General features: G+C 62.0%; 4 protein-coding genes across 4 annotated transcripts; all 4 read right to left on the bottom strand.

Annotated features, from left to right (window-relative positions):
* Positions 1 to 141: 141 nt before the first annotated feature.
* LSCM1_00823 (uncharacterized protein) lies at positions 142 to 966 on the bottom strand (the record flags this gene model as incomplete). Its single annotated transcript, XM_067318457.1, has 1 exon — positions 142 to 966. The coding sequence occupies one exon, from the start codon at positions 964 to 966 to the stop codon at positions 142 to 144; it is 825 nt and encodes a 274-aa protein (XP_067174562.1).
* Positions 967 to 1,569: 603 nt separating this feature from the next.
* LSCM1_00822 (uncharacterized protein) lies at positions 1,570 to 3,672 on the bottom strand (the record flags this gene model as incomplete). The annotated part of the gene is made up of 1 exon (XM_067318456.1): positions 1,570 to 3,672. One exon carries the CDS (start codon positions 3,670 to 3,672, stop codon positions 1,570 to 1,572), a length of 2,103 nt encoding a protein of 700 aa, XP_067174561.1.
* A 587-nt stretch (positions 3,673 to 4,259) lies between these two features.
* Positions 4,260 to 8,630, bottom strand: LSCM1_00821 (uncharacterized protein; the record flags this gene model as incomplete). Its single annotated transcript, XM_067318455.1, has 1 exon — positions 4,260 to 8,630. One exon carries the CDS (start codon positions 8,628 to 8,630, stop codon positions 4,260 to 4,262), a length of 4,371 nt encoding a protein of 1,456 aa, XP_067174560.1.
* Positions 8,631 to 10,371: 1,741 nt separating this feature from the next.
* On the bottom strand, positions 10,372 to 22,929 carry LSCM1_00820 (uncharacterized protein; the record flags this gene model as incomplete). Its single annotated transcript, XM_067318454.1, has 1 exon — positions 10,372 to 22,929. One exon carries the CDS (start codon positions 22,927 to 22,929, stop codon positions 10,372 to 10,374), a length of 12,558 nt encoding a protein of 4,185 aa, XP_067174559.1.
* Between the last annotated feature and the right edge of the window lie 783 nt (positions 22,930 to 23,712).

The following is a 23,712-nucleotide window of genomic DNA, read 5'->3' as shown; positions in this document are numbered from 1 at the left end:
GCGTCGTTGCCATCGTCAGCCCGAGAAGAGGCCGCGGCCAGTGTCGCCCCCCCTTGCTGTACCAGTATGGCTGTACTGAAGGAAGCATTTTTTTTAGTACTGTCGGCGGCTCATCTGCGCGTGGGGACGCCACATGCAGCGTTAAACCACCATGTCCGCCTCGGCGACGCCACCATCGCGCTGGGCTATGAGGAGGTTGCGCTTGCGCGTCCGCACCGCCTCGATGTCGGCCGTCTCCGCATCGCGCGCGGCCTGCTGTATCTTGGCCATGGCTTTCTTTTTCTTCTGGACCATCTTGAGACGGAAAAACTCCTCACGCTCCTGCTCGTCCAGCTCGGACGTGATGTAACTGAGGGTGTTCTGCACGCGCGGGATGACGACCTTCTCCAGGGCATTCACGCGGCGGTTCGTCACCTTTTGTGCGGTATCGAGAGTAATCCAGCTCGTCTGCAGCGACGCGATCTTGACGAGAAGCGAGAGGGTGTGGCGGAAGGCAGAATAGGCCTCCTTGATCTGCTCCCCGCCCTTTCCCAAACCAGCCGTGAGCGAGACACCGGCGGCGGACGGGTTGTCGCTGTTCAGACGTGATTCCGCCGCAGCACCGTCTTGCCCATCGTCGGCGTCGCTGTTCTGCGTGTGGAAGCTGGGTACCTGCACACCGGCAATGTTCTCCACCTGCAGCTCCATCCGGTATGTCGGTATCTTCAGGGACTCCTGCACGGCAAGGCTGATATCGCCAGCAATGAACTGTGCCTGCGTGATGGTGAAGTAGGAGCCCTTGATTTGGTTCGCCATTTCGAGCTTTGCCTTGTGCAGCTCACCCATCACCATGCGGTAGCGCAGCGCCAGAGCATCGGCCTTCTTCTTCAACAAACTGTGCCCCTTCTGCGCTCCTTTGAGGCGCGTCTTGAAGGCGATGAGGGACATGCGGCTTGGCAGGGCCGGGTAGCGGTTCGTGTTGGACATGGCGGAGGAGCGCGCGGCAATACTGAGGCGCTAAAGAGGACTGCAGGAGGAAAAGAAGGGAGGTAGGGGGGTGAGGCCTTCCTTGTGGGGCCGTTGACAGTGAGGCAGAGCGCAGTTCCTTTGACCGCCCGCCACAGCGACAGTACCGGGCAGGGCAAGCAGGTGAGGGCCGAGAGCGACGAGAGGGAAGGAGAGGGGGCGGATGCACGAGTGGATGGGCCGCACCTTGCACACGAGACGACGCCACTTCTTTTACGCCTAGCTTCATGCTTCCTCAGCGTATAGGTGTTTGGTTCTCTGCCTCTCTTTCTTTCTCTCTCTCTGTGCAACAGCGACGAGAGAGAGAGCGACAGGCAGAGGGAGCTCATACACAACCGCCGGCGAAAGGGCTGAGACGGGGAAAGGATTCGGTCCGGGTGGGGTGGGGAAGGAGGAGGGGGGGCATATCCGGCCGTCATTCCGCCCTTCGCCGTCCCTCTTTTCTCGTGGCTCTGTTTTTCGATACATGTATATATGTATATGTATTCGTCTTCCAAATCGGTACGGAGAGACACACCAGCTCACGCGCCTTGTAGGACGCGACCTGCGTCTCGCCACACTTGCTCAGGTTACGGTGGAGTTCGAAGCCGCGCTGCTGCCGCCAGTTCCGCTAGCGCTCTCGATCTTCGCCTGCGCCTCCGCCCGCTCTTCATTCGTCCACTCTTGCATAGGTGGGATCATCTGCTCCGTTTTGACGATTTCGTTTCGCAGTGGCTGCGTGATCTCCACGTTGAACTGCCAGACAAGTCGTCGTGCCTCCTTGACGTGGCGGTATGCCTTGCCGTACTGCTTCGTAGTGACGTAGACACGTGCGATGTGATTGAGTGACTCGGCCACGGCCGTCTCAGTCGTGTCGCCACGTGTGCGACGCACGTTGAGCGCCTTCTCGTGCATCTCCAGCGCCTTGGCAAACTGTCTCTGCTGGTGGTAGCACTGACCCAGAGTTGTGTGCACGTCGGCCTGAGCAAGCACGTTGGAGCGGGCCGTCTTGCCATACATATCCAGCGCCGCCGCCGCCATCTTCTCGCAGTTCGCGTAGTCCTGCCGCTGCAGGTACAGGAGCGCGAAGTTGCTGTACGAGTACGCCACCGTGGCGTGGTTTTCACCGAGCATGTCGATGCGGGTGTCTAGGGATTCCTTGAAGCACGCCTCCGCCTTCTCGAAGTGCTGAAAATCGAGGTAGAAAAGCCCCAAGTCGTCCAAAACGTCCGTCACGTAGGTACGCTGCAGCGGCTCAATCGTGGCGTTCTGCTTGAAGGCATCCACGGCAAGGAGGAAGTAGGCCTCCGCGTGCGGCTCCCGCCGCATCGCATAGGCGTCGCCGATCTTTTGGTACAGGTAGGACAGCTGCGGATCGTTCTTGTCCACACTCTTTCGAATACGGATGGCGTCGCGGAACAGATCAACAGCGCGGTCGATTTCGAGCGTTCGGGCCAGCAACGACCCGTAGAAAGTGTTCGCCTCCGCCAGCTGGAGGCTGTTCGGGCCGAAGCCCTTCTTGATGACCTCCACGCCGCGCTGAAACGTCTTCTCAGCGTTGACAACGTCATTGCAGAGCTCCTGGCAGCGGCCGAGTTTCATGAGCTCCTGCCCAAACAAAGGCGCGTCTTTGCCGAGCGCGATGGCGTAGGTTGTCGTGCTCTCCTCGTACAGCCGCAAGGCGTCTCGGAACTGCCTCTTGGCGGCGAGCAGTCCTGCCTTGCTACTCGTCGCCTGCGCCGTCGCCGGGTGATCACGACCAAGTGTTTCGATGCAGATCTGCAAGCATTCGTTGATGCACATCTCCGCGCCGACGGCGTCGTCGAGCGACTTCTTTAGTTCACAGAGTTTGTTGAGCGTCTGGGCAATCATCGGGCGGAACTTGACGTGGCGGTTGTACAAGAATCGACGTATCACCAGCGCTTCCTCCAGGAAGGCAACGGCTTCGTGCTCCTGGCGACGTAAGAGGAAGAGCGCCGCGCAGTCGGCTAGAGCGTGCGCTGCCGACGAGAGCGGGTGCTTGTTTGGCTCAGTAGGCGGCGTCTTGTCATCCGGCAGCCACGAGTGGTTGCCGTAGTTGTAGCACTGATCCCGAAAGATGCGAATGCTATCCTTGAAGGCCTTTTCCGCCTCATCGAGGAATTTGAGGTGCGTGTAGCAGAGCGCCAGCAGCTCCAGCGACTCCGCGTACTTGAGGGACTTGTCCCCCTCCACTTGCTCGTAGATGGCGGCTGCCTCGGTAAAGGCGTTTTCAGCGGCGCCGTACTCCTTCATGTCGATAAACACACGGCCGATGTTGTGCAGCGTGGCGGCGCACTTTTCGTGAATCGGCCCGTACTTTTCGCGGCGCATTGTCAGCGCCCTATCATACAGGGTGATGGCATCCCCATAGTTCTTTGTTTGGTGCGCAGCCCTGGCAAGGCTGTTGCACTCCTCACCAAACTCAAATGACATTGGTGCGCGCCCGGCAGCCTCGCGATACCCTTTCGGTGAGTACTGGCGAGGGCCGACAAAGCGGCGTTGTATTACCACCGCCACGTTGCTAGAGTTGCAGCGACCATGGCTATTGCGAAGACGCAGAAGGGCCGGCCCTGTGTGGCGGTGGTGCCACGTCGCGCTGAGGCGAGCCGCCGGTGATGACGAGCACGCAGAGGAGCGAGCCGCGACGGATGCGACGCGCCGCAACATGCGGGCGGAGGACAAAAATAAAAAAGTCGCTCTCCTTGGAAACGGGCTCGCTTTACCGTGGGTGAGGGGAAGCGCTCCTGCTCGGCCAAATGCACGGGAAGGTCGAAATGGCCGCAAGTGCCGCATGTTTATGCATTGAGGTCGGTCAGGGAGCCGAAAAGAGGGCTGATGTGGCAGTGACACACGAATGCAATCGGCATACATTTCTTTTTCTTCTTCGGCTACGACTTTCGAACCTGTGCGTCTTTACGAGCGCACTGGATCAAACCGACTTCTTCGGCAAACGCGAGCGGCAGAGGAGGATGGTGGGGAGGGGGGCGCGAAGAGGCGCAGGCAGCGCCTGCTTTGCGAGCACGCGTGGCAGCAAATGGCCCTCTTTCTTTGATCGCCTCATCTTTCCCATTTTCTCAGAGCTGCCAAATTCGTCTACTCTAAAAAAAGCCATACGCTTACTTGCGCCTACGCCTTTGCGTGTGACTACACGCCCCCCTAACACCATCCCTTTCTCAACAACTGCTTCGCTTTCCCATCGCCATGAACTCCTTTGCCGCAAGCCGATTTGGCGCTCCCCCGGCGTCGATGCGCTTCTACAATGCGTCGTTGACGAACATAAGTTCCACTGCGCGCAGCTCAGGGTCACGTAGCTTCACGATCGGCCGCGGCGTTGCGGATGAACAGGAGGCATTTCTAAAGCGATTCGGCGCAGTGCCGTCCACGACGCTCTCGCCCTCCGAGGAGGTGGGCCGTCCCATCACCAATGCGATGAGTTCGGCACCGGCCACCCGCTGTTTCTTGTGTTGCTTCGCCAAAGCAGCCGGCGGATGCGCGCCCCTTCCCTCTCGTTCCGCGTCGTCTTCGCAAAAGGAAGTTTCTGCCTGTAGCAGCGATCCCACGAGGTCCAGCACGTACTGCACATTTTGGCTGTGATAGCTGCCGTCATCCAGGGGATCTTCAAGCTCCACTGCCTCCTCGTCGTCTGCTGCACTCACGCCACGCCCATTTGACAAACGGAGGCTGCGGCGGATCGCGCGCTGGAGCGCCAGTGGCGTCTTTGGGACCGGCCCCATCTCCTTAGCGACCGCCGCGTCAATGCCGCGGTAGCGCTTGAGAAAGACGTGCATATAGGCCCGCAGCTCCTCCGCCATGGCCGACGGGAAGGCCGGCGCCATGGAAAGCAGGCTCGGTGTCGAGCCTGTCGACGACAGCCCAGCGGCTGTTTCACCGTGCGTCAGCTTATCCGTCTTGCTCGCCCTCCTTATCGTGGCTCTGCTCGCACTGGTGCCTGCGGCGCTCCTGCCTGACTGGGAGGCGCACTTCGGCCCAACAGCATGGATGGTGGACATCGCTGTGGCGTGAGGGGTGCGGAACGGGCCCCAGTGCTGCAGCGCCTTGAACAGCTCACCTTCTGCCAGCTCAACTGCTTCGTCGGAGGCGGTACTGTCTTGATCGTCGGTGCTGCTACTTCTGCTGCTGCTGGAGGTGACTGTAGCCGTCGCCTCGAGCTGGAGGTGCTGCTGCGCGCTTCGAAGCATTGAGCTGCGGCGAGTGACGTTTCGCGAAGACGCGCCGCTCGCTGTGGGGCTGGTGGAGCGCAGGCGAATTGGGGAGCTGCCGGGGCCACCCACTGCAGCACCGCCGACAGCGCTTGCTAGAAGACTTGCGTTGAGGAAGGGTTGGGCGGTGCTCGGCGCCGTCGACTCGAACGCGGCGTGCCACACGCCGCCTGCGGCCAGTGTCTTGATGGATGTCAGCTTCTCAGTCGTCATCACAGCATTCACGTGCAGCTTGCCGTCACGGGCTGGGAAGGCCGTGCTACTGCCGAGGCCCGTTACGGGGCCAGCAGTGGGCGAGGTGAGATTGGATGCGGTGGGGGAGGGCGAAGGTGCGCGAGGGGGCGAAAAAGTCGCGCACAAGGCAGGTCCACCGTACTGGACGGATGGTCGACGAGGCGGGGTGTTACTGGCCATGGCCACGGAAAGAGACAGGGGTACTGTCACCGCTGCTGCTGGGGCCTCTGCCAGTGCAGCCGCCGTGAGTGCCAGCGTGGAAGCGGGCTCATCGGCCTCTGCCAGATCCATCTCCAACGCTCGCGCCGCTCGCGGCGCCTCACCCACGTCGAGAGGCGGCACTGGGGGCGGTGATTCGCACGGGCGCAACAGGGTTGCCGCCGTCATCGGCGTCGCGTGGATGCTGGCCAGTAGTTCTTTGCGTGCTTTGTACTCGCTGTTCTGCAGCACGAGACGCTGATAGTTCTCCTCGCTAATGAGAGGAAAGAGTGGATCGAGGAGGAGGCGCCGTGCTTCTACCTCCATAGAGGTGACTGTGAGGGGCTGACCTGCGGTGGCCGCCGTCGAAGGTGCTGCCGCTCTCGTCTGCCCGGTGCAAGCCGCAGTAAGTTGCCGCTGTTCTTGTCGCACGAGTTCCAACCGCACTCGCTCTGCGACCACGCTAGGCGATTGAAGGTTCGACAGCTTCACCATCACGCCTGGACGCCGCGGCTGCCGAGTAGCCTTTGAGAAAGCGTCAGACGCGAGCACAATGGAGTCTAAAGTAGGACGAGCGCATGGAGGGCCTGAAGTGGGACCGGCTCCTGCAACGGCGCCCAGTGGCTCCGCAAGGGCACGGAAGGCAGCGCTGCCAGGCTTCTGGCGAATAGAAGAGGCGAGAAGGGGAACGGTACCCCCGACCGCTGACCGCCAACGCGGCTGCGCTGCGTCTGCCGCAGGCGACTGCAGAGACGCGTTCGTCGTGTCGTTAGTGAAGCCGCTGCGTAGGTCTACGCTGTACACGCGCTGCCGTGCTTGCGTTCCTGGGGACGGGGCTGCCGGCCGCACAAGAACTCTCTCGTCTGCTTGCTGGCCTACGCGCATCGCCAGTTGCGACGACGCGGAGCCCTCCAGTACGTCTGCGTTGCTCCCATCCTTTGGGTTTGGCGTCGAGGAGACTGTGGCAGCGGAAGTGCTTTCTCCTGCCGCCGCCGCCGCTGCTGCCGGCCGTCGTGCAGAGTTCATCAGGGTGAGCAGCATTTCTTCGCGCACGGACGTCAGTCTCGTGAGCTCGTCGCTGCCCACGTAGTCCTGCCCGCTGCGAACGTCGAAGCTGGTCTTCAGCTCCAGTTCCCTGAGGCCGCCGCGAGGGCTCGGCGTTAAAAATGTTCGCGGCGACGGCTTCGCAAAAAGCGTTAGGGATGCCGAGCTCCGCTCACCTAAGTGGCCCATCGGTATGGGCGTGCTGCCGAACGGGTGCTCGAGCCGAGAGCGTACGCCGCCGCCGCCAAGACGACTACCGCCTCTCCTCACCCTATTGAAGGAGGCCTCCGAAAGATGTGACGGGGTCGGGGAGGTGGAACCACGCGCGATACCTCGGTTCGACGCATATCCGCCACCCACGCTCCCCCCGTTCTCGCTTGTTGGCGTCTCCGCTGCCGCCGCCGCGGCGGCCGTGAAGAACGCTTGCCGGCCCTCACCTTCCTCTAGCCGGTGCTGTAGCCGAGTGCCGCTTCGCTTTATGGTGGAGCCGAATCGAGAGGTGGAGCCACCAGATGCTACGGAGGCGGCGCTGCCGGCATCTACTGACGCAGCTTTGGCACTGCGCCACCCTGGCGCTGGTGTCTTGGCGTAGCGCTGCCGGAGCACCGTTTCCTGCGCGTGACGCAGCTGCGTGTCACTTTTGGAGCTTCGCACGGTGTGCGCTTGCCAAGCAGTGCTGCGCATGGCGCCGCTCATGCTCATGCTGGAGGGTGTGCGAGTGAAGCCAGACTCTGTTTCGGCCGCTGTTGCTGCCTGGTAGAGGAGCTTCTCGTCCCCAGGCTTAATGATGCTGCGGGCCCATTCTTCCGAGACGACAGGGCCCCGGGAGATGCGGGTGGTGGTGCTGGAAGACACAGCACCACCAACGCTCGCTGGCGTGCTGCCATCCGGCGGCCCGCTCGTGCGCGCGGTGTTGAGTGCTGTGGAGGGCACGCTCTCTGCGCCAAACGTGGGCGCCACGCCACCGCTGCTTCGTGGCTGTGGCAGTAGAACAGACGGGTCGCGCGTTGAGGCGGTCGCATTATCGGCCGTCGTGGTGCAGCTGAGGGAGGACCGCCGTGACACGACGGTACTTTGTGGCCGGCTCGTCGCCGCTCCGGCGCCTGCGCGACGTATCACTGTCTTCTTTGTCGTCAGACTCGACTTGAGGGATGCCTGCGTGACTTTCCATGATGAGGCGCCTAACGCCGTTGTGTAGACCGCTGACTGCCCGTTTTGTTTCGAGGTGATGGCGGAGGGGGTGCTGATACGCTGACGCGCGGCCGGCGCACCTACGGGGTCGGCGTGGGCTGCAGTAGCCGCAGGGGATGTCCTTGACGGAGTTGCCACAGCACCTGGCACACGAGTTACGCCGTTCGTAGCGTTGTGGGAGGTCGCCGATAGCCGACGCGGCCCCCTTGCTGGGGCGCTGCCACTGGTATGAGGCTTTCCTGTGTGAGGGGCTGCCACAGCCGTTGGCACAGCAGTGAGGTTACTGCTGACGTCGGCGTGATCGCTGGCGAGCTCGGCGTTTGGGGGTGGCTGCGGGGCTGCCAAAGAGGTAGACAAAGTCGCCTTGGAGCACTCTTTCCCGCCTGCGGTTGAGGCGCCAGGCACGTCCACGGCGGCTGGTGGGTCAGCCACACTCGCTGTACCGATGCTGCCGCGGGGCCGACGCGCAGCGCCGCCTTTGGTTGTCGCGGAGCTGCTGCCCAGAGGTGATGCGTCGTGAACCGCCGCCGCAGCTGCAGGTAAATGCAGAGATGGCACCGACTCACGGGCGGTAGACGGTGGTGGCACTGTGCAATTCAGCGGAATGGCAGCAACCGCTCGAGGTCGCACGGAGGCGAATTTGCTGGAGCCCGCTGGGACGTAAGCGCCGGTGTAGGATGCACGGACATCACTGCTGCCCACAGCAGCCCCTGGCGAGGCGGCGAGGGAGGTGCACATGGTGTGCGTACGCGATTTGGTGCCGGTCTTCTCTACAGGTAGTGCGGTGGCAGCCGCTGCTGGCGGGAGTGACGCCGCACTCACACTATGCTCACTGCCTGTTGTGATGCTGCTCAACACCCTTGAAGAGCGCCGGTGAGGAAGGTGCGGTGCCGTGCCCGACACCGTCGTCGCTGAGTTCAACTTCCTGGCAGACATTTTGCCCTGATCCTCTTTATCCTCTCGCTGATCAAGAGGGAGCCGAGCGAGCGCTGCGGTGCGTGTCCTCGGAGGAGGGGAGAGGCTTGCCCCGAGTGCCGACAGACCACTGTGAGAGCACCGCACCAAATGTTGAGGCAAAGAAGCAGAGCCACGACAGATACCGTTTTCTAGAGGACAACTAACAAGAGACAAGCGGCTTGACATGAGCGATGAGACACTACCCAGCTACCAACAAAGAGATTAAAGATACTCTTGCCGCACACCCACCGAGAGCGCCCCCCCACCTCCCTCCCCACACTGACGCGTACTACGCGTGCGTGCAGCCCGTCGCCAGACCAAAGATGTCAGAATCGAGCGATGCTCTCCTGATGGTACCGCCGTCTTTTCTTTCTCGTTTATTTCGTGTTGCGGCGCACCACACGGTGCGGTGCAGACCTCCACCGTCCGGCCGATGCGTAGAGGAGGATGTAGCGGCGGTGGTGGCGCCGTGGCAGAGCCTGCTGTACAAACTCCGATGAATCGTCTTGTACCAAGCACCGGCCCCTCCGTCTGAGTAGCTGGGGCGAAGGTGCCATGAGTTTACGTATGACCATGTGGATACGCGCGCGCACACAGCAGCCAAGAAGAGAAAGGGACGGGAGAGGGCGCGAGTAAGAGGCGCGCGGTGAGAGAGAGGGGGGGTCGACGCAGAGCACAGCAATGGAAACGGGGGAGGGGGAGAAGGGCGACGAGGGTGGAGGGCAAATGAGCAGTGGATCGGTCGTGGTGGCCCCTTCCTGATGAGGGTGTCCGTGTGCGTGTGTGCGCGCGCGTAGTCCGGTGGTGGTGATGGGGGAAGGGGTGAAGAACAGACCCTCCTGTTTCGGGGCACCTACACAGGTGCTTCCTCAACTTCTGTCTCTCCCCCCAATTCCGCGCCATCCACTGAAGCGCCATGCACTCGCACAGAGACACTGAATCAACCGCACCGCTCAGGTGTGCGCTGGATGGAAGGACGAAAGAGAGAGAGAGAACGGAGCAGAGGTTGTTCTTGAGCGATTGGGGAGGCGCAAAAAAAATGCGCGCTGTGCTCTTGACGATGCACTCTTGTATCAACCTGCGTTCGACGAAGCTGTTGAGCATGCCTAGAGCTGCAGCGAAGCGACACACATATATATATATATAAACACAGATACCATTCTGCATGCCTCCCATTTTATCCGACTTTGAGAATGTTAACATTTCGGGGGGGGGTAAAGAGAATGCGCCAGGCACTCCACTCCACTTCCCTTAACTCCTCCCTTCACACACACACACACACGGTAATGAACACCCCGTCGCCGCGCTTCGCGTAGGCACCGAAAACTCCATCCCTAATGGCCAGCGAACCCACAAGCGCAGCGTCACCAACACAAACCGGGGGAAAGAATTGTGAGGCAGAGCCATGGCAGTCTGCGGGTGTAGCGCCTAAAGGGGAAGGGCGTTGCCAGAGGGCGTGCCCGAAGCGCCGGCTTACCGAATCCCTTTTCCTCTCCTCCTCCATTAGCTCGTGTAATCGGCACTACGCACTGCGGCGGTGCACCTTCTCTTTCAGCTCCTTCTTCACTGTGGGCGCTTGCTTGCGCATTGGCCAGGGCGAAGCGGCGCGGCTGCGGGACTGCCGCCTCTGCTTCCCCTCCTCCAGCTCCATTAGGCGACGGCCGCGCTTCAGCGCCTTCTTCGCGCTTTGCGTCACCTGCTGATCGCGGCGAGCTTCTTGGATGCTTGCAAGCTCTGTCTTGAGTGTCAAGAGCACCTCATCCAAGGGCACACGACCCGTTGCCGTGTCCCCTTCGTCGCCCTGATCAGCCACGGCCTCCGCCGTCCAAGAGCGCAGCCGCTTCTTGCCTAGTGGTGCCTCATCGTCTTTCTTTTCTGCAGATGTGACCACTCGAACTGGCGTGATCAGCTCGTGGCGGCGTTCCTCCAGCTGTTGCTCCACCACCCCCGTCACCTGGAAGGCGATGAGCGAGATCTTCTCGGAGATCGGCTTCGATCGCAGCCCTATCTCGAGCAACGGCACGACACACTCGCGCAGCAGCGCCGCCGGGCAGAGTAGGGTTTGCATGAGCCACCGCACCTGCGCGTTGTGCATGCGGTCTGTGAGTTGCAACTCCGCGCCGTTGCCGGGATTGTCAGCCACCTCGTGCGGCAGGACCGACACCCAGCCTCCAAACAGCTGCAGCAGCGTAGTGCTACGCACCATGTAGTTTACCAGACTCCCTTGCTGCACCACCGGAGAGGTGAGGGATGAGAGCTGATGCAGGAGCGACGTGTACACGGTGCGCACACGCTGCTGCACGTCTCGATGGTAGCGGAGCCGGCCAGTCGCGGCGGCTCGTGTCAGGGCAAAGAGCGCCACTTGGGCCTGGGCTCGTAGCACGTAGATGGTGACCTTGAGCAGCTCGCTCCGAAATGGGTTGGCGATAGCGCGGTGGGCGTTGTGCGCTTCCATCGCCACATCTGACGTGCTGACGAGGCCGAAGAGGCGCTTCAGGAGGCTGGAGAGGGCTTGCAGGGTCTGCAAGGCGTGCGCGACGGCCGCCTTTGAGGGCATGCCGGCAGCTTCTGTGTCGAATATGAGATAGACGACGTCGCCGCGGCTTTTACCAGCCGTGATATAGTCATCGGACGTGCCGCTCGCTGCCTGCCGGCACGCCAGCTCCTGCCACACGTCCTCTTGAAGGTAATGCGAGTGATGCTCAACGTAGGTGTAGAGGTAGTGCCGCAATACGCGCATCGCCACCGCGCGCACCCACGGGTGTGTGTGCAGAATGAGTACCTCAGTGAGGTGGGGTAAAAGGCGCAGCGCCAGTAGCGGGTACAGCTCGTGTGGTATCGCCGTCAGCGTCGTCTCGGCAGCGCGCAGGCTATAGAAGATGTATGACCACCCCTCCATCTCCACCTTTTCACGCGACCTCGCGGAGAGCTGATCGAGCTTCTTATTGCGGTGCGCGGCAGCCAGCTGATCGAACAGGCATCCCTCGAGCACAGCTTCAACAGACCACGCACAGCAGGCCTGGAAGGCGGCACGACTCTGCTCCTTGGCAGATGCCGCGTCCTCGTCGTCTTCGTCCTCGCCGTTCTGGTCGGCGCTGAGCTCGTAGAACTCTGCCAGGGCGGGTACAATAGTCGCCCATATCTGCACACCCATGCAGCGCGTCGCGCGCGGCTGCGCGGCGGTCATCCACGAGGACAAGATAGGGACTAGTACATCGATGCCGGCGCACCGGGCCAGGTGCTGGAGGACGATGCCGCCCTGCCGGCGGCACTCCACCCACTCACTGCCCGTCACCATCGCCGCTAGCGGCACCAGCAGAACCGGCGCCTCCTCACGCAGGATCACAGGAGGCAGTCGCAGAATAAGCGCGTCGAGCAGCTCCAGCAGTGCCAAGCGCCCCGTCACCTCTGGGTAGTCAAGGTTGCGGCAGTAGAGGTCGATGTGTGACTTGAACTTCTCAGGCGTCAGGCGGTACTCCAGCAGGAAGCGGACCAGAATGAGGATGCAGCGACGCCGAATGACGCGGTGCGCGCTCCAATGCAGCAGCAGCTCGGTGATTATGTCCATCAAGTCATAGATTTCAGCGATATGTACGTGCTTGCCGAGGATGGCGTAGAGAAGACCGAGGGCAACGGACATGTACTCGTTCCGCTCCATCACCTCAGAACGGACGAGCTTCACGAGCTGAACCGCGTTGGCCTCCGACACGACGTACTTTTGGTGAGCCACCATGGCCGCCGTGAGGCGGATGGCGCGCTGCTTGATGACGAAGCCCCGTTCGATGAAGCTGGTCACGGTCTCGAAGAGCTCTTTCTGCAGCCCGCTCACAGCGTCGAGCGGTGGTCGCAGGGAAACAAGGGCGAGCAGGCAATCAAGCGCGTTCGCGACGACCGCGTCGCTGCCTTCGCCCTGCAGGCAGGTAAGAACGACGGGGACGAGCGACTCGAGCAACTGACGATGCTCGCGCGTGAAGGTGACTGTGAGGTCGCTGCCGGGAGCAAAGAGGGCCGCTGCCCGCTCTGTCCCGCCACGCGTCAGACGGGTGGGCTTCTTGGCCTCCCCCTCTGCCACTGCCTGCGCTTCCGCAAACGCCCCTAGCCCGTCCACGTTCTCATTGTTTTCGACTGCGTCGCTGCCCGCCGCGCCGCCCTCGTCATCGTTGTCATCCTCTTCCGAATCACACTCTGTGTCATCCTTGCGTGCTTCATCGATGCGGCCCTCTTCGCCTCGGAACCCTTCCGCGCCGGCGGAAGGAGCACCTTCCTCCTCATCTGCGTCCCGCTTCTGCTGCCGCGCGCGGTGGTGGCGCAGCATGTCGAGTTTCATGGCCGCCTTTGGGTAACGCTTCTCCCCCCCGATTCCAAGCACCTGCTTCAGCACGCTCAGCAGAAACTTCAAGAGGAACTCGTCGAGGGTGTCCAGCACCACCGCCGTGACCGGGTCCTCGCGGTAAAAGGTCTTCGCCGCCTCCATCACCTCCTTTCCGTACCGACCGCGGTACACGCGCAGCTTTTGCTTCTGCTGCGTGGCGAGGATGGTGTGCGCGCTGAAGTCGACGTCGACGCGCTCCGGCACTGAGGCGACGAGGTAGTTGTGATCTAGTTGCTCCTTGCGGCTCTGGCGCTCTGCCTTGTGCAGGATGAGGTGCGCGTTGCCGCGGATACGGCGCGTGCCATCCTTCGCCTCGAACGCGGCGATCTTCTCCTCGCGCGTGCGATTGTGCTGGTCGAGTAGAGTGCGCACCTGCTCAAACGACTTCTCGACCGACATTGTCGGGTTCGCCATTAGAGAGTGTGCGACGCGGACGGCGAGCAGGCGCACCTTGTTCACAAAAGTTAGATCCGCACCCCTGCCCTTGCTGATGCTCAGGTACTTGCTCTTCATCTCCTGCACCAGCAGTGCGCGCGCTCGGGCGCTGCCATGCAGCTCTCCAGCGCTGATGACATTGTCGGATGGCGGTGTGAGCACCCACGTAATGCGGTGCAGAAACGCTTTCATCACCGTCGCGGCGTCGCAGTGCTTGCCGAGAAAGGAAAAGCCCTGCAACGCCCGGTTGCGCTTCACCTCGACCATCGTACTCATCACCTCCACCTGCTCTTTTTGGGCCCCCACCTCACCCAGGTAGTCGTCGAGGAAAATGAGAAGAAGGTCCTCCAGCACCTCTGTAAGGCAGTCAACGCCGTACCGGTAGTCGAACCTGGCGTGCGTGACAGTGCCCAGCTCTTGCAGTAGTGTCTCCTCCGCACGCTCGACAGCGGTGTCCTCGTCCATCTCTTCAGCCAGTGGTGCTTGTGTGCCAGTCTTGTCGCCAGCGTTATCAGAGGCCTCCTCGATGCGCTGGCGGCGCGACGGCGGCGATGACGGGTCGTCACGCCGGCGGTGCTTCTTCGCCGCTTTGAGGGCCTCCTGCACCGGATCCTGAACGATACCACGTGCCGGCAGATGCGAGGAAGTGGAGACCACGGCAGCAGACGATGGGGGCTTGGATGACTGCAAGAGCTTGCTATTGGGCTCATAGAGCTGGTACAGGAGCGTCACAACTGTGTAGCCAAGCACGTGGAGCTGGTAACCGTGGACGAGGTTGTCCTTCAGCTTTGTCACGACGAATTTCAGCTTCGACGGTCCTGTCTCCTGCAGCATGGCGCCAAGGATGCGGCGGGCGCTTTCCCGATGCTTGTCATTCTTTGTACGCAGCTTCTTGACGAGTTCGTCGAGGAGGTGGTCGACGTGGACGTTAAAGCGGTCCTCTGGAAAGTGCTTAACGATCTTGGTGATGGCTATCGCGACTGGCAGCTGCAGCAGCGCATTTTTCGCCTGTGTCGCCACGGCGTCTTCGCGTTCCTGCTCTCGACGCACAGCGGTGATGCTGTGCTGATTGACGGCGCCACGGCCGCTGATTGCCTTGCTCGCCTCCTTGTCGCCTATGTAGCTGTACAGCTGCGGCAGCACGTCGGCCTCAAGCACTCGCATCACCTTTGCGTGACGGTACTCACGTTGCTTTGCGGCCAGCTCAGCACGCACGGCATCGTCAGCGTCGTTGACCTCGTCTTCTTCTACCTCGGCCTCCTCATCCTCGATGCCCGTGGGGAGCGCAGCTTCGTTGGAGGCTGCAGCAGAGATGTCCAGAAAACTGAAAGTGTTGAGCACCTGGACCACACCGCGCAGCATCGTCGGTCGTAAGTTCGCGTTCGCATTCGCGTTCGAGAGAAGCAGCGACAGCACGCGGTAGTACGCCATCCACGGCAGGCGCGCCGCGATGGAGCTCATCGTGAGGAGAACGGCGTCGCAGTAGCCGCGCGCGCGACCCTCCGTGAGGTTCGCTTGGTGACGCTTGCCCTCCGCAAAGTCTTTGACGGCGCTCAACAAAAAGGGCACAAAGACACGCAACACGTCACGCACATTCATCTGTGGGGCGTGCCGTCGCAGCAACGCCAGCGCGTGTAGGCGGCACCTGTGCTGGACGTGGCCCACATTAGCGTAAAAGTTCTGCTCCGTGTTGGGGGCGTAGAGCAAGGCAAAGCTGGGGAACTCGACACTGAAGTGGCGCCCAAAACCTTCAAAGGCGTGCATGTGCGCACAGCGGATGTGAACATCCTTGGCCACGACGCCACGCCGCAGGGAAGCGAGAATCTCGTGACGCAGCGTTGTCTCGAGCACCTGCGTCCTGTACGCGACTTGCTTTTCAGTGAGTGCTGCACCGCCGCTGCCGCGCTGGCCTCCCAGGGAAGCGTAGCGTATCATCGAGTGCAGCAGCGGTAACACGAGCGCGCGGATCGTCTGCTCAGGGTCTCGCAGAAAGAAGACAGCGTTCGCGGCCAGAACCGCCACTGCCTCGGGCGCAAGCACCGGCGCGTGCTCCTTGTCGAGAGGCAGCTGCACATCCTCAGCACCCTCATACGTGCGCACCTTCCGCACCGCGCTGCTGCTGTCACCGTTGCTAGTGGTGCTGGTGCAACTACCGCGATGAAGGGCACCGTAGTTGCCGAAGTGAGCAAAGAAATCGTGAAGCGAGTGCAGAGTGTGGTAGCGCAGCTCAAAGTCGTACCGCTCAAGCGTCTCGTTGTTTTCGAAGCTGTTGAGGCAGACAACCGCACGCGACGCGGCGGCGAGCTGGCGACGGAACCACTCCTCCTGCGCCGGGCCGCCGAACGGCGTCGACTCTGGTAATGTGAGCTTCGACACTGCTATCGACAACATGACGCAGAGAATGTGCCGGGCATGTGGGCTCACCACCAAGTTGAAGAGCCGCACCAACGGTTGCCAATGGGCTCGATGGTCGACCTTCGGCACCTGCTCCATTAGCGCCTGCGCGATACTTGTCACCATCTGTGCTGTGGACGCGTCCGTCATACACACCGGGTGGGCGATCATCTTTAGCGCAAGCTCAAGCAGGCGGCTCATCATGCTCGCCAGAGAGGACGCCAACGCCGGCGTCACTGAGTCGATAAAGAGGAGCCGAGACAGCTGCGCAATTGTGTGCATCACCTCTCGCCACATGGATACAGTGAGGGACATGATTGCCCTCGGCTTCTCTCGTCCACGCGCGCTTTGGCGGCCCTTTGCCGAGGCCCTGCCGATCGGCTTGCCACTGCGTGCCGACTTGCCCTGCTCTACGCGGGCTGTCACCGCCTCCGCTACCCTAGTTGGCACGGCCGCCGTTATTGTTGTCATGGCCGCTGCCGAAGCTTCCTCCTCTTCTCGCGCGGCGCCAGAGGTGAGGAGGGTGTAGAGGGAGGTGAAGACGCCGACGATGTGCTTCTCCAGGAAAGCGTGCCGAAACGTTGTCGTCACCGGGGGGCGGCTGTGACACACGCCGCCCTTTTGGCTCGCAGGGACCGCAGATATATCGGGGAGCTCTTTCACCGGGGCATCTGCGCAACTCAGCAGCTCTGAGACACAGCGGAGACCGTCGTGGAGGGTTTGCGTCGAAGCGCGGTGCACCGAGGCGGCAGTGTAGCTGACGGCGAACACCTCTTCTAGCGTCCCAACGGCGATGCTCGCGTAGGCGGGGAACAGCGGAAGGAGAGCTGGGCTGCTGACCCACGCCATCAAGAGATGCAGCACCGGGGTAACAGAGCTCTTCCCCCGCACTGCGACCGCACCCCGCCCGGCACCCTTGGCGATGGCGCCACTGCCGCCATCTAGCGTGATGCCTTTGGAGTTCTCAAATAGCATCGTGAGGTATCGCGTGAAGAGGGGGAGTGCCGTCGCGGCGGCGGCGTCATTGGCCCCGGCGCCGCTGCGCCCGCCGGGGCTCGCGTGGCTTCTGCCGCGCAGAGTATCCATGACGTCCACAGGGAATTGCTCGAAGAGCAGCGCCACAATCGACATGGCGGCGCGGCGAACATGGGCCAGAGACGTCGAGAGGGCGCTGGTAGCTAGCGATTTGGTCAGCAGCGCAGCCCACCGCTGCACTCGCTCCTCCCCTGCTGCGACCTCGTCGCTAGCAAGGCTCGCGAGAAGGTTGTCCACAGTTGCGCGCAGCGACTGCTTGCACGCCACAAGGTACCCTTGGAGAGCCACATGCAGGCATGTTGTCACGTAGACAGAGAAGCACTGCCCCACCGCGTGCAGCATTGTCTCCAGCAGCCGCAGCGCTCTACCAAGTTGCCTCATAAAGCGCTCAAAACGTCGAATGCCGTGATGGCTGGACCATCGCTGAGGCTCCGAAACGGTCGCCACGCCGATGGCACCGCCACTGCCGCCACCCGCCTCTTTCGCCGGCGCCATGCCACATCCCCCATACACGATGTCTTCCCACACATTTGTGAGGAAGTCGTACGCATTCGAGTCGCAAGCAGCCACGGACGACGGCGCTGCCGCCGCCGGGACGGAGAACGACAAGAGGCGTTGCAGCAGCTGGTCGAATACCTCGACAAGAGGGTCCTTTTCGGCAGCGCTAGGGCTGCTGCCGCGAATCTCTGCTGTCGATGAAGTCAGATGCTCCAGGTAACCCATGAGCCGCCGAGTTAGCACCGCCTGGTCCTTCAGCTTCTTCTTTGAGACTTTTGTCAGCAGCTTTGGCAACGCGAGGGACAAGGCGGAGGAGACGTACGCGACGACATCGTGCGCCGGCACGTCGCTCTCGAGGTGGAATGTGCTGAGGAAGGTGAAGAGATTTTTCATTGTGTCGCAGTACGGGACGAGCTGTGCGTGATACGTGTGAAACGGTTCCACACGCAGGCGCTTCAGGTTGTCCACAGCCACGCGCTGAAGTTTCGGGTTCGCCTCGGAAATGTATGACAAGAATACGTCCCGCAGCGCTGCGTTCCGGGCGTCACTGTCGCGCTGCATGGCCAAGCTGACATGCTTGCGCTGGCTAGCCGTCAACACCCCACTCGGTGCGGCGGCACATGCCCGCATCGCGACTTCCAGTCGCTGGTCGAACTTGCGCAGCTGCGAGCCGTCCTTCCCGCTCGGATGGCGGTTGCGCTCTACCGCGACTAGCTCGAGCACGATATCCTCCACGAGGCGCGCTTTGCGGTCGACCGCGGAGCTCGACTTCACCATGGCCTCCATGATGGAGAGAAAAGTCTGAGCAAGGGCAGGGCGGTCGGTGGAGGTGGCGTACAGGGCAGCCGTGGCTGCGTTGGTGCGGTGCTGCTGCTTGCGGCTGCTCGCCGGCGTTGCTGCGTCGCTCATGTAGCGCTGCAACCCTACCCAATGCTGCTCCCATCGCACCACTTCGTAATCTGCGTTGGTGCTGTTCAGTAGCGTCACCGCTGCAGTGCTGTACTGCGCGCTAGAGAACGCACGGCTCACGAGCTCACCCTTAACGTGACGCTGCTGGTCGGTGAGGTGAATGCCGTACAAGCACGGCAGATTGGCGAGCTGCATTAGGCAGACTTCAGTGGCAGCCGCAGCCTCATCGGCGTCGTTCGAGACCAGGTCCTCACCAGTACACAGGTGCATCGCCTCTGCAGACGTGCTCACTCCACCAGCAGCGATCACGTCACCCATGATCAATGCCCTGGCGTAAACACACACGACGGAGTGCCACACCACTGGTTCCAGCCGCCGGCGATGCTGAGGCTCGTGGCGTGAAGCGGGTATGCCCAGCCTTGTGGTGCTGCTGCTCCCCGCCAGTGTCTCCACACCCCCTTCTTCACCGTGTTTCTCCTCTTCGTTGCAGCCATCATCGTCTTCCAGGCTGTCAGCACTTATCAGACTTGTTCGCTCTTGCGCTACCAAGCTACACAGCAGCTTCGACGCGATTGCCCACGCGCCGGTGAACTTCATGTACAGAAAGCCGATCATCGTGCACGCGATGAGTTGACGATGAAGCGGCTGCGTGACGACACCCGACTCCACTTGGTACGTCAGTTGTGATAGTTCCCCCCGCATGCCGTCAAGCTTGCCTGTGTGCGATAGCGGGTTAAAGCGCGCGGCGCTGAGCAGCGCATCGATCAAGTCGAGCGGCACCACCGGGGCACCGACGAGACGGTCCACCATCTCTAGCGACGGATGACACACAATGCGTAGCAGGCGCAGTGCCAGCAGGCGAAGGGTGGCGATAGGAGCAGCGAGGCACTCAAGGAGCACATCCTGCACAAACGCCCAGTGAAGAGCGCGCGGCAGTGCGGCACGGAGGGTGCGCAGGGCGGCCTGCGTGTGCGCAGGGAGTGCCTCCGTTCCAGCATCGTCGTCAGGCTGACTGCTCGAGTCAAGATGGAGCATCCAGAGCAGAGCGTGCAGCAGCACCTCAGCACCGTGCAGGAGCTGGATGCGCGCCTCGTCCGACACGGTGGACGTGGCTGCGTTGAGCTCCTCCTTGTCATCGACGGGATTGCGGCTGTTCATGCCTCGAGAAGTGTCACCGGGGGACGTGGCTGCGCGAAGCTGTTGAAAGCCATGCACAAGCACAGCTACGGTGCGGCAAAGATGCCGCAGGCCCTCTTGCTCACCGTCGTGTGGGGCGCTGTCGTCGCGCAGCCCGTTCTCTACCGCGTGCTGGCTCTCCTTAGGTGCTAGCTTCTGCCGCTTCCGGCCGCCGCGTACGGAAGCTCCAGTGGTTAGCTGCACCAGCGTCGCCGCAACCTCCGCGTACAATGCATAGACGGCCGGGCCCAGTGCGGTGGTGCGAACGAGCGACGGGGCCGCCGCGGCTGCCTTCAGTGCGGGTTGAGACGGCTTTGCATCCTCGCGGTCCTGCCCCTCGATATTCTGCAGGAAGTTTACGAGGGCTCTCTTCACGGGGGAGGGAGACAGCGATGCCGGCCCTGTGGCCGACACCAGCAGCTGCATGAGCGGCAAGGCACACGATACGTAGGCTATCGCCTCCGACACAGTCGAGGATGGTGCTGAGCGCTGCGTCGCCTCATAGTAAAGGAGGAGTTCCAGCGTCAATGATTCGAGTACGCCACGCATTGACACCTCTCTGCTTGCTGCTGAAGTGGCGCAGCCCCCCTCTGTGTCTTTCTTCTTGCCTGCGGTGGGCGGCATTGACTTGAGGCGCAGCAGCTGTTGCAGCGGGCTCACCGCCATATGTTGCGTGTGCTCCTGCATGAGTCGGCTCAGCAGTACCGCGCGGCGGACGCCGGACTGGCGCGACGCGGTGACCATGGCATTCTCAGGCGAGGTCGACGAACCGGCCGCAGCTGTCGCTGCACTGCGCAGCTCGCGCACGTCGGCGGTGGCGCCCTGCCAAAGGGCTATCCCTATCGTGTGTAGTTGAGTAAGGGCAAAGGGGGTAAGTGAGGACGGGATGCGAAGGTGCTCGCGGCGCCGCTGGGCGCGCTTCCCACCGTCGGTACCTCCCTCTTCTGCCTCATCGGCGTGCTCATCCTTCTCTGACTTGTAGGCGTCTTCATGGGCGTCCTGCAGGCGAGCGGTGCTGCCCCCACGACATGCGTCGCCTTCCCCTCCAGCGAAGGCACGCGCATCAGCCTCCTCAGCGATGCGGCGCTCCTGTTCCAGGGAAAAGGCGTAGTTCTTCTGGAGCACGTCTTGCGCGAACGCGAAGAGGATTTGCTGCGCCTCTTCGCCGCGGTGACACTGCGCGACGCTCGGCGACGCCTTTGCGGCCGCCTTGACGCACACCTGCACCGCTGCCTTGGCGACCGGCACAAACCACTGCTGCAGTTGTAACGGGAAGGAGGATGCATCCGCACTAGCGCCCGCAGACGAGCCAAGGTAGGGAGATAAACAAAGCGGGGAGAGGAGGCCGAGAGCAGCGGCCGCCAACTCGAGCAGGGATGCCGCATCAGCCGCCACTGGCTCTGTGGCATCGGTGGCGTTCGCAGGGGTACGGGAGGGTCGCTGACGCAGTGCTGCGAGCAGCTGCGCCGCGAGGCGCTTCAACAGCGTCGACTCACGTTTGTCTACCCACAGCGCGAAGTTCACCGACTCCATCATTGCCGCGAGGAAGTGAATGTATTGTGCCCAAGACGGTGACGGGCAAGCCGCGACAAGGCTGAGCACCGCTGCTGCGAGGATGCGGTGGCTGGGGCGCATGCCGACGCTCTTTAGGCCTGTGCCGACTTCTGCTTCCTTCGACGACGACGACTCTGAATCGCCATCGCCGACTTCCTCGTCGTCGCAGGAGTCTTCCATACGGACAGCCGACTGCTTTTTCGTCTCGCGCAGCACTGTCGCTGTGGCGCTGCCAAGAGTGAGGCTGCCGATGCTACGAAGAAGGAGCTGGGCCCCCAGCACGTCTCTGCTGCTGCGCACTGTTGCGCCCTCCTCTCCTTCCTCTCCCTCATCCGGCAGACCGAAGACGACGGACCAGCGCGTAGAGTGAAGGTCGGCGGACCGCCGCGTCTTGCCCTGCTGCAACGCCGCATCCTCTTCCTCCTCGTCGCTGCCGACGTCGAGGAAGGGGACCAGTGGGTGCCGCAGCTGGTGCAGGCGACGCACCGCATCAACGGGCCGGCGCACCTCGTCCACGCCCTCGCTTTGCCACGCCAACAGCTGGAAGACGTGCAGGAGACGCACGTGGTGGGTTTCATAGGAAGAGCTCAGCGAACCGCGCACGCCACGAAAGAGTTCCGCGATGAAGTAAGTCAGCCCATCTACGACTGGGTGGTGCGGCAGCGTCGTCCGCACAAAAGCGAGGAGCTGAACGTCGTCCATCCATATTCCAGTCGTCGGCGCCGCTTCGAGAGAGCTCTCCTTGCTATTACTCTCGTCTTCGTCCACTTCGTCTTCGTCCACTTCGTCGTCGCCATCGCGATCGCTGACGCTGCCGCGACTACTCGTCTCGTCGCCGTCCCGCTCTGCTGTTGCTGCTGCTACGGTGGCGGTCTCCTCGTAGCTGCGCAGCACATCGCCACACGCCTCTTCTACGACAAGCGGGAGCAGCGGGTGACTCAGACGACACAAAAAGGCGAGCAGCTCCGCCGACAGACGCCGCACGTACTCCTTCGTGTCGTGCAACTGCCCAACATACTGCCGAATTACCAGACGGACGAGAGCGGCGTGAACCGGGTCGGCCCAGCAGGCACGCAGCTCGCGACACCATGCCGCTTGCACGGCGAACACCAGTTGCAGCCGAGTCGTGTCCACGATTAAGTGCCCAGAGTGGTCATACAACCCCGCCTGCACTGCCTCCTGAAAGATCTGAAAGTAAGGCAGGAATTTGCTACCCATGTCTCGGGCGAACGCGATGGTCAGTCGCGCAAAGGCCTCGTACGCCTGCGTCGTCGACCCACACCCATAGCCCTGCTTCTGCTGGAGTCCCAACGCTGCTTTCTTCGCTCTCATGGGGCCTGTGCACTCATCAGAGGCCTCGTCGACGCACTGCGCTCCGCCGCCTACCAGGCAAGCCAGCAGCTTCTGTGCAAGCTGGCGGTGGTGGAGCTGAAAGAGAGACTGTGTCTCGCACAACTCTAGGACCTCCCAGCGGAATTTCTTGAAGTCCTTAGAAGTATGATATAGAAGTTGCTGATTGAGCTCGACGTAGAAGGCTGGGCGGCCCGCCGTCGCATTGCCTTCAGCAGCGCTGGTGCTCGAAACTGCAAGACCTAGGTTGAGATTCCCCAGAACCGTGTGCCCCAGCCCGAGGCGCACATGCTCGACAGCATGTCGGAACACCTTTTGTTTCCCCACAGGGGTGTGGCCCTTTTTCTTGGGCGGCATTTCTGCTTCCCCACTCCCTCAAACGTGGTGCGGGGGCGATGCCACCGCTGCCGCTGCTGCTGCTCCGTGATGCGGCGGCACGTGTGCGCGCCTGTTTAATCGTTCGTTTTTACCCGTCGTTATTACGATCGCGTTCGCACTCTTTCGCTTCCCTTTTTTTGTGTGTATGTTTGCCTTTACCTTTTTCTGCTTCCCATTAAGAGCCCAAACAAAAACGCGCGCGCGTGTCTGTCTCTGCGTGCGTGTGCGTGTGCGTGGGTGAGGGATGGTGGGCGGAGACCGGGCGCAGGCAGGGCTCTTGCCTCAATGTGCCAGATGCCCTCAGCTTACTGCGGATGCTCACAGGCGCGTGAGAGGATTTGCACGCCCACGTGCCGGTAAGGGTGAGAAGGAAGAGAGGGAGGAGAGCGCGACGATGGAGGGGGCAGACATCTACAGCGGAAGGAAACGAGACGTGCTTCGTGAACGAGAGGGGGCCCAGAATGGAGGAGGGGAAGCCTCCTCGGCGAGCGACTCACCTTCACACACACTCTTCTGCTCAGGCCTGCATGCACGCGCCAGGCGGGTGGGTGCGGTCGGGCGCCGTTGCGAAGGTGGCGGCCATACTCGCAAGGAGACGCGGACGTGGCGATCATCGAAACACATCCCCACAAAATGACACACGTACACGCCCCATGCGCACCTCAGCACGCCAAGGGTCGCGCCACCGCTTCCGTTTGCGTTGCGGCGTCGCCTCTTTCTGTGCCTCTCGATGAGAGTGAAAACAGGTGAGCGTTGGAAGAA

Source organism: Leishmania martiniquensis, chromosome 35 (assembly GCF_017916325.1).
Source record: "Leishmania martiniquensis isolate LSCM1 chromosome 35, whole genome shotgun sequence".
In the NCBI taxonomy this organism is placed as follows: Eukaryota; Euglenozoa; class Kinetoplastea; order Trypanosomatida; family Trypanosomatidae; genus Leishmania; species Leishmania martiniquensis.
Note: the sequence above shows the minus strand (reverse complement) of the source record. Positions and strands in the feature narration are given on the sequence as shown.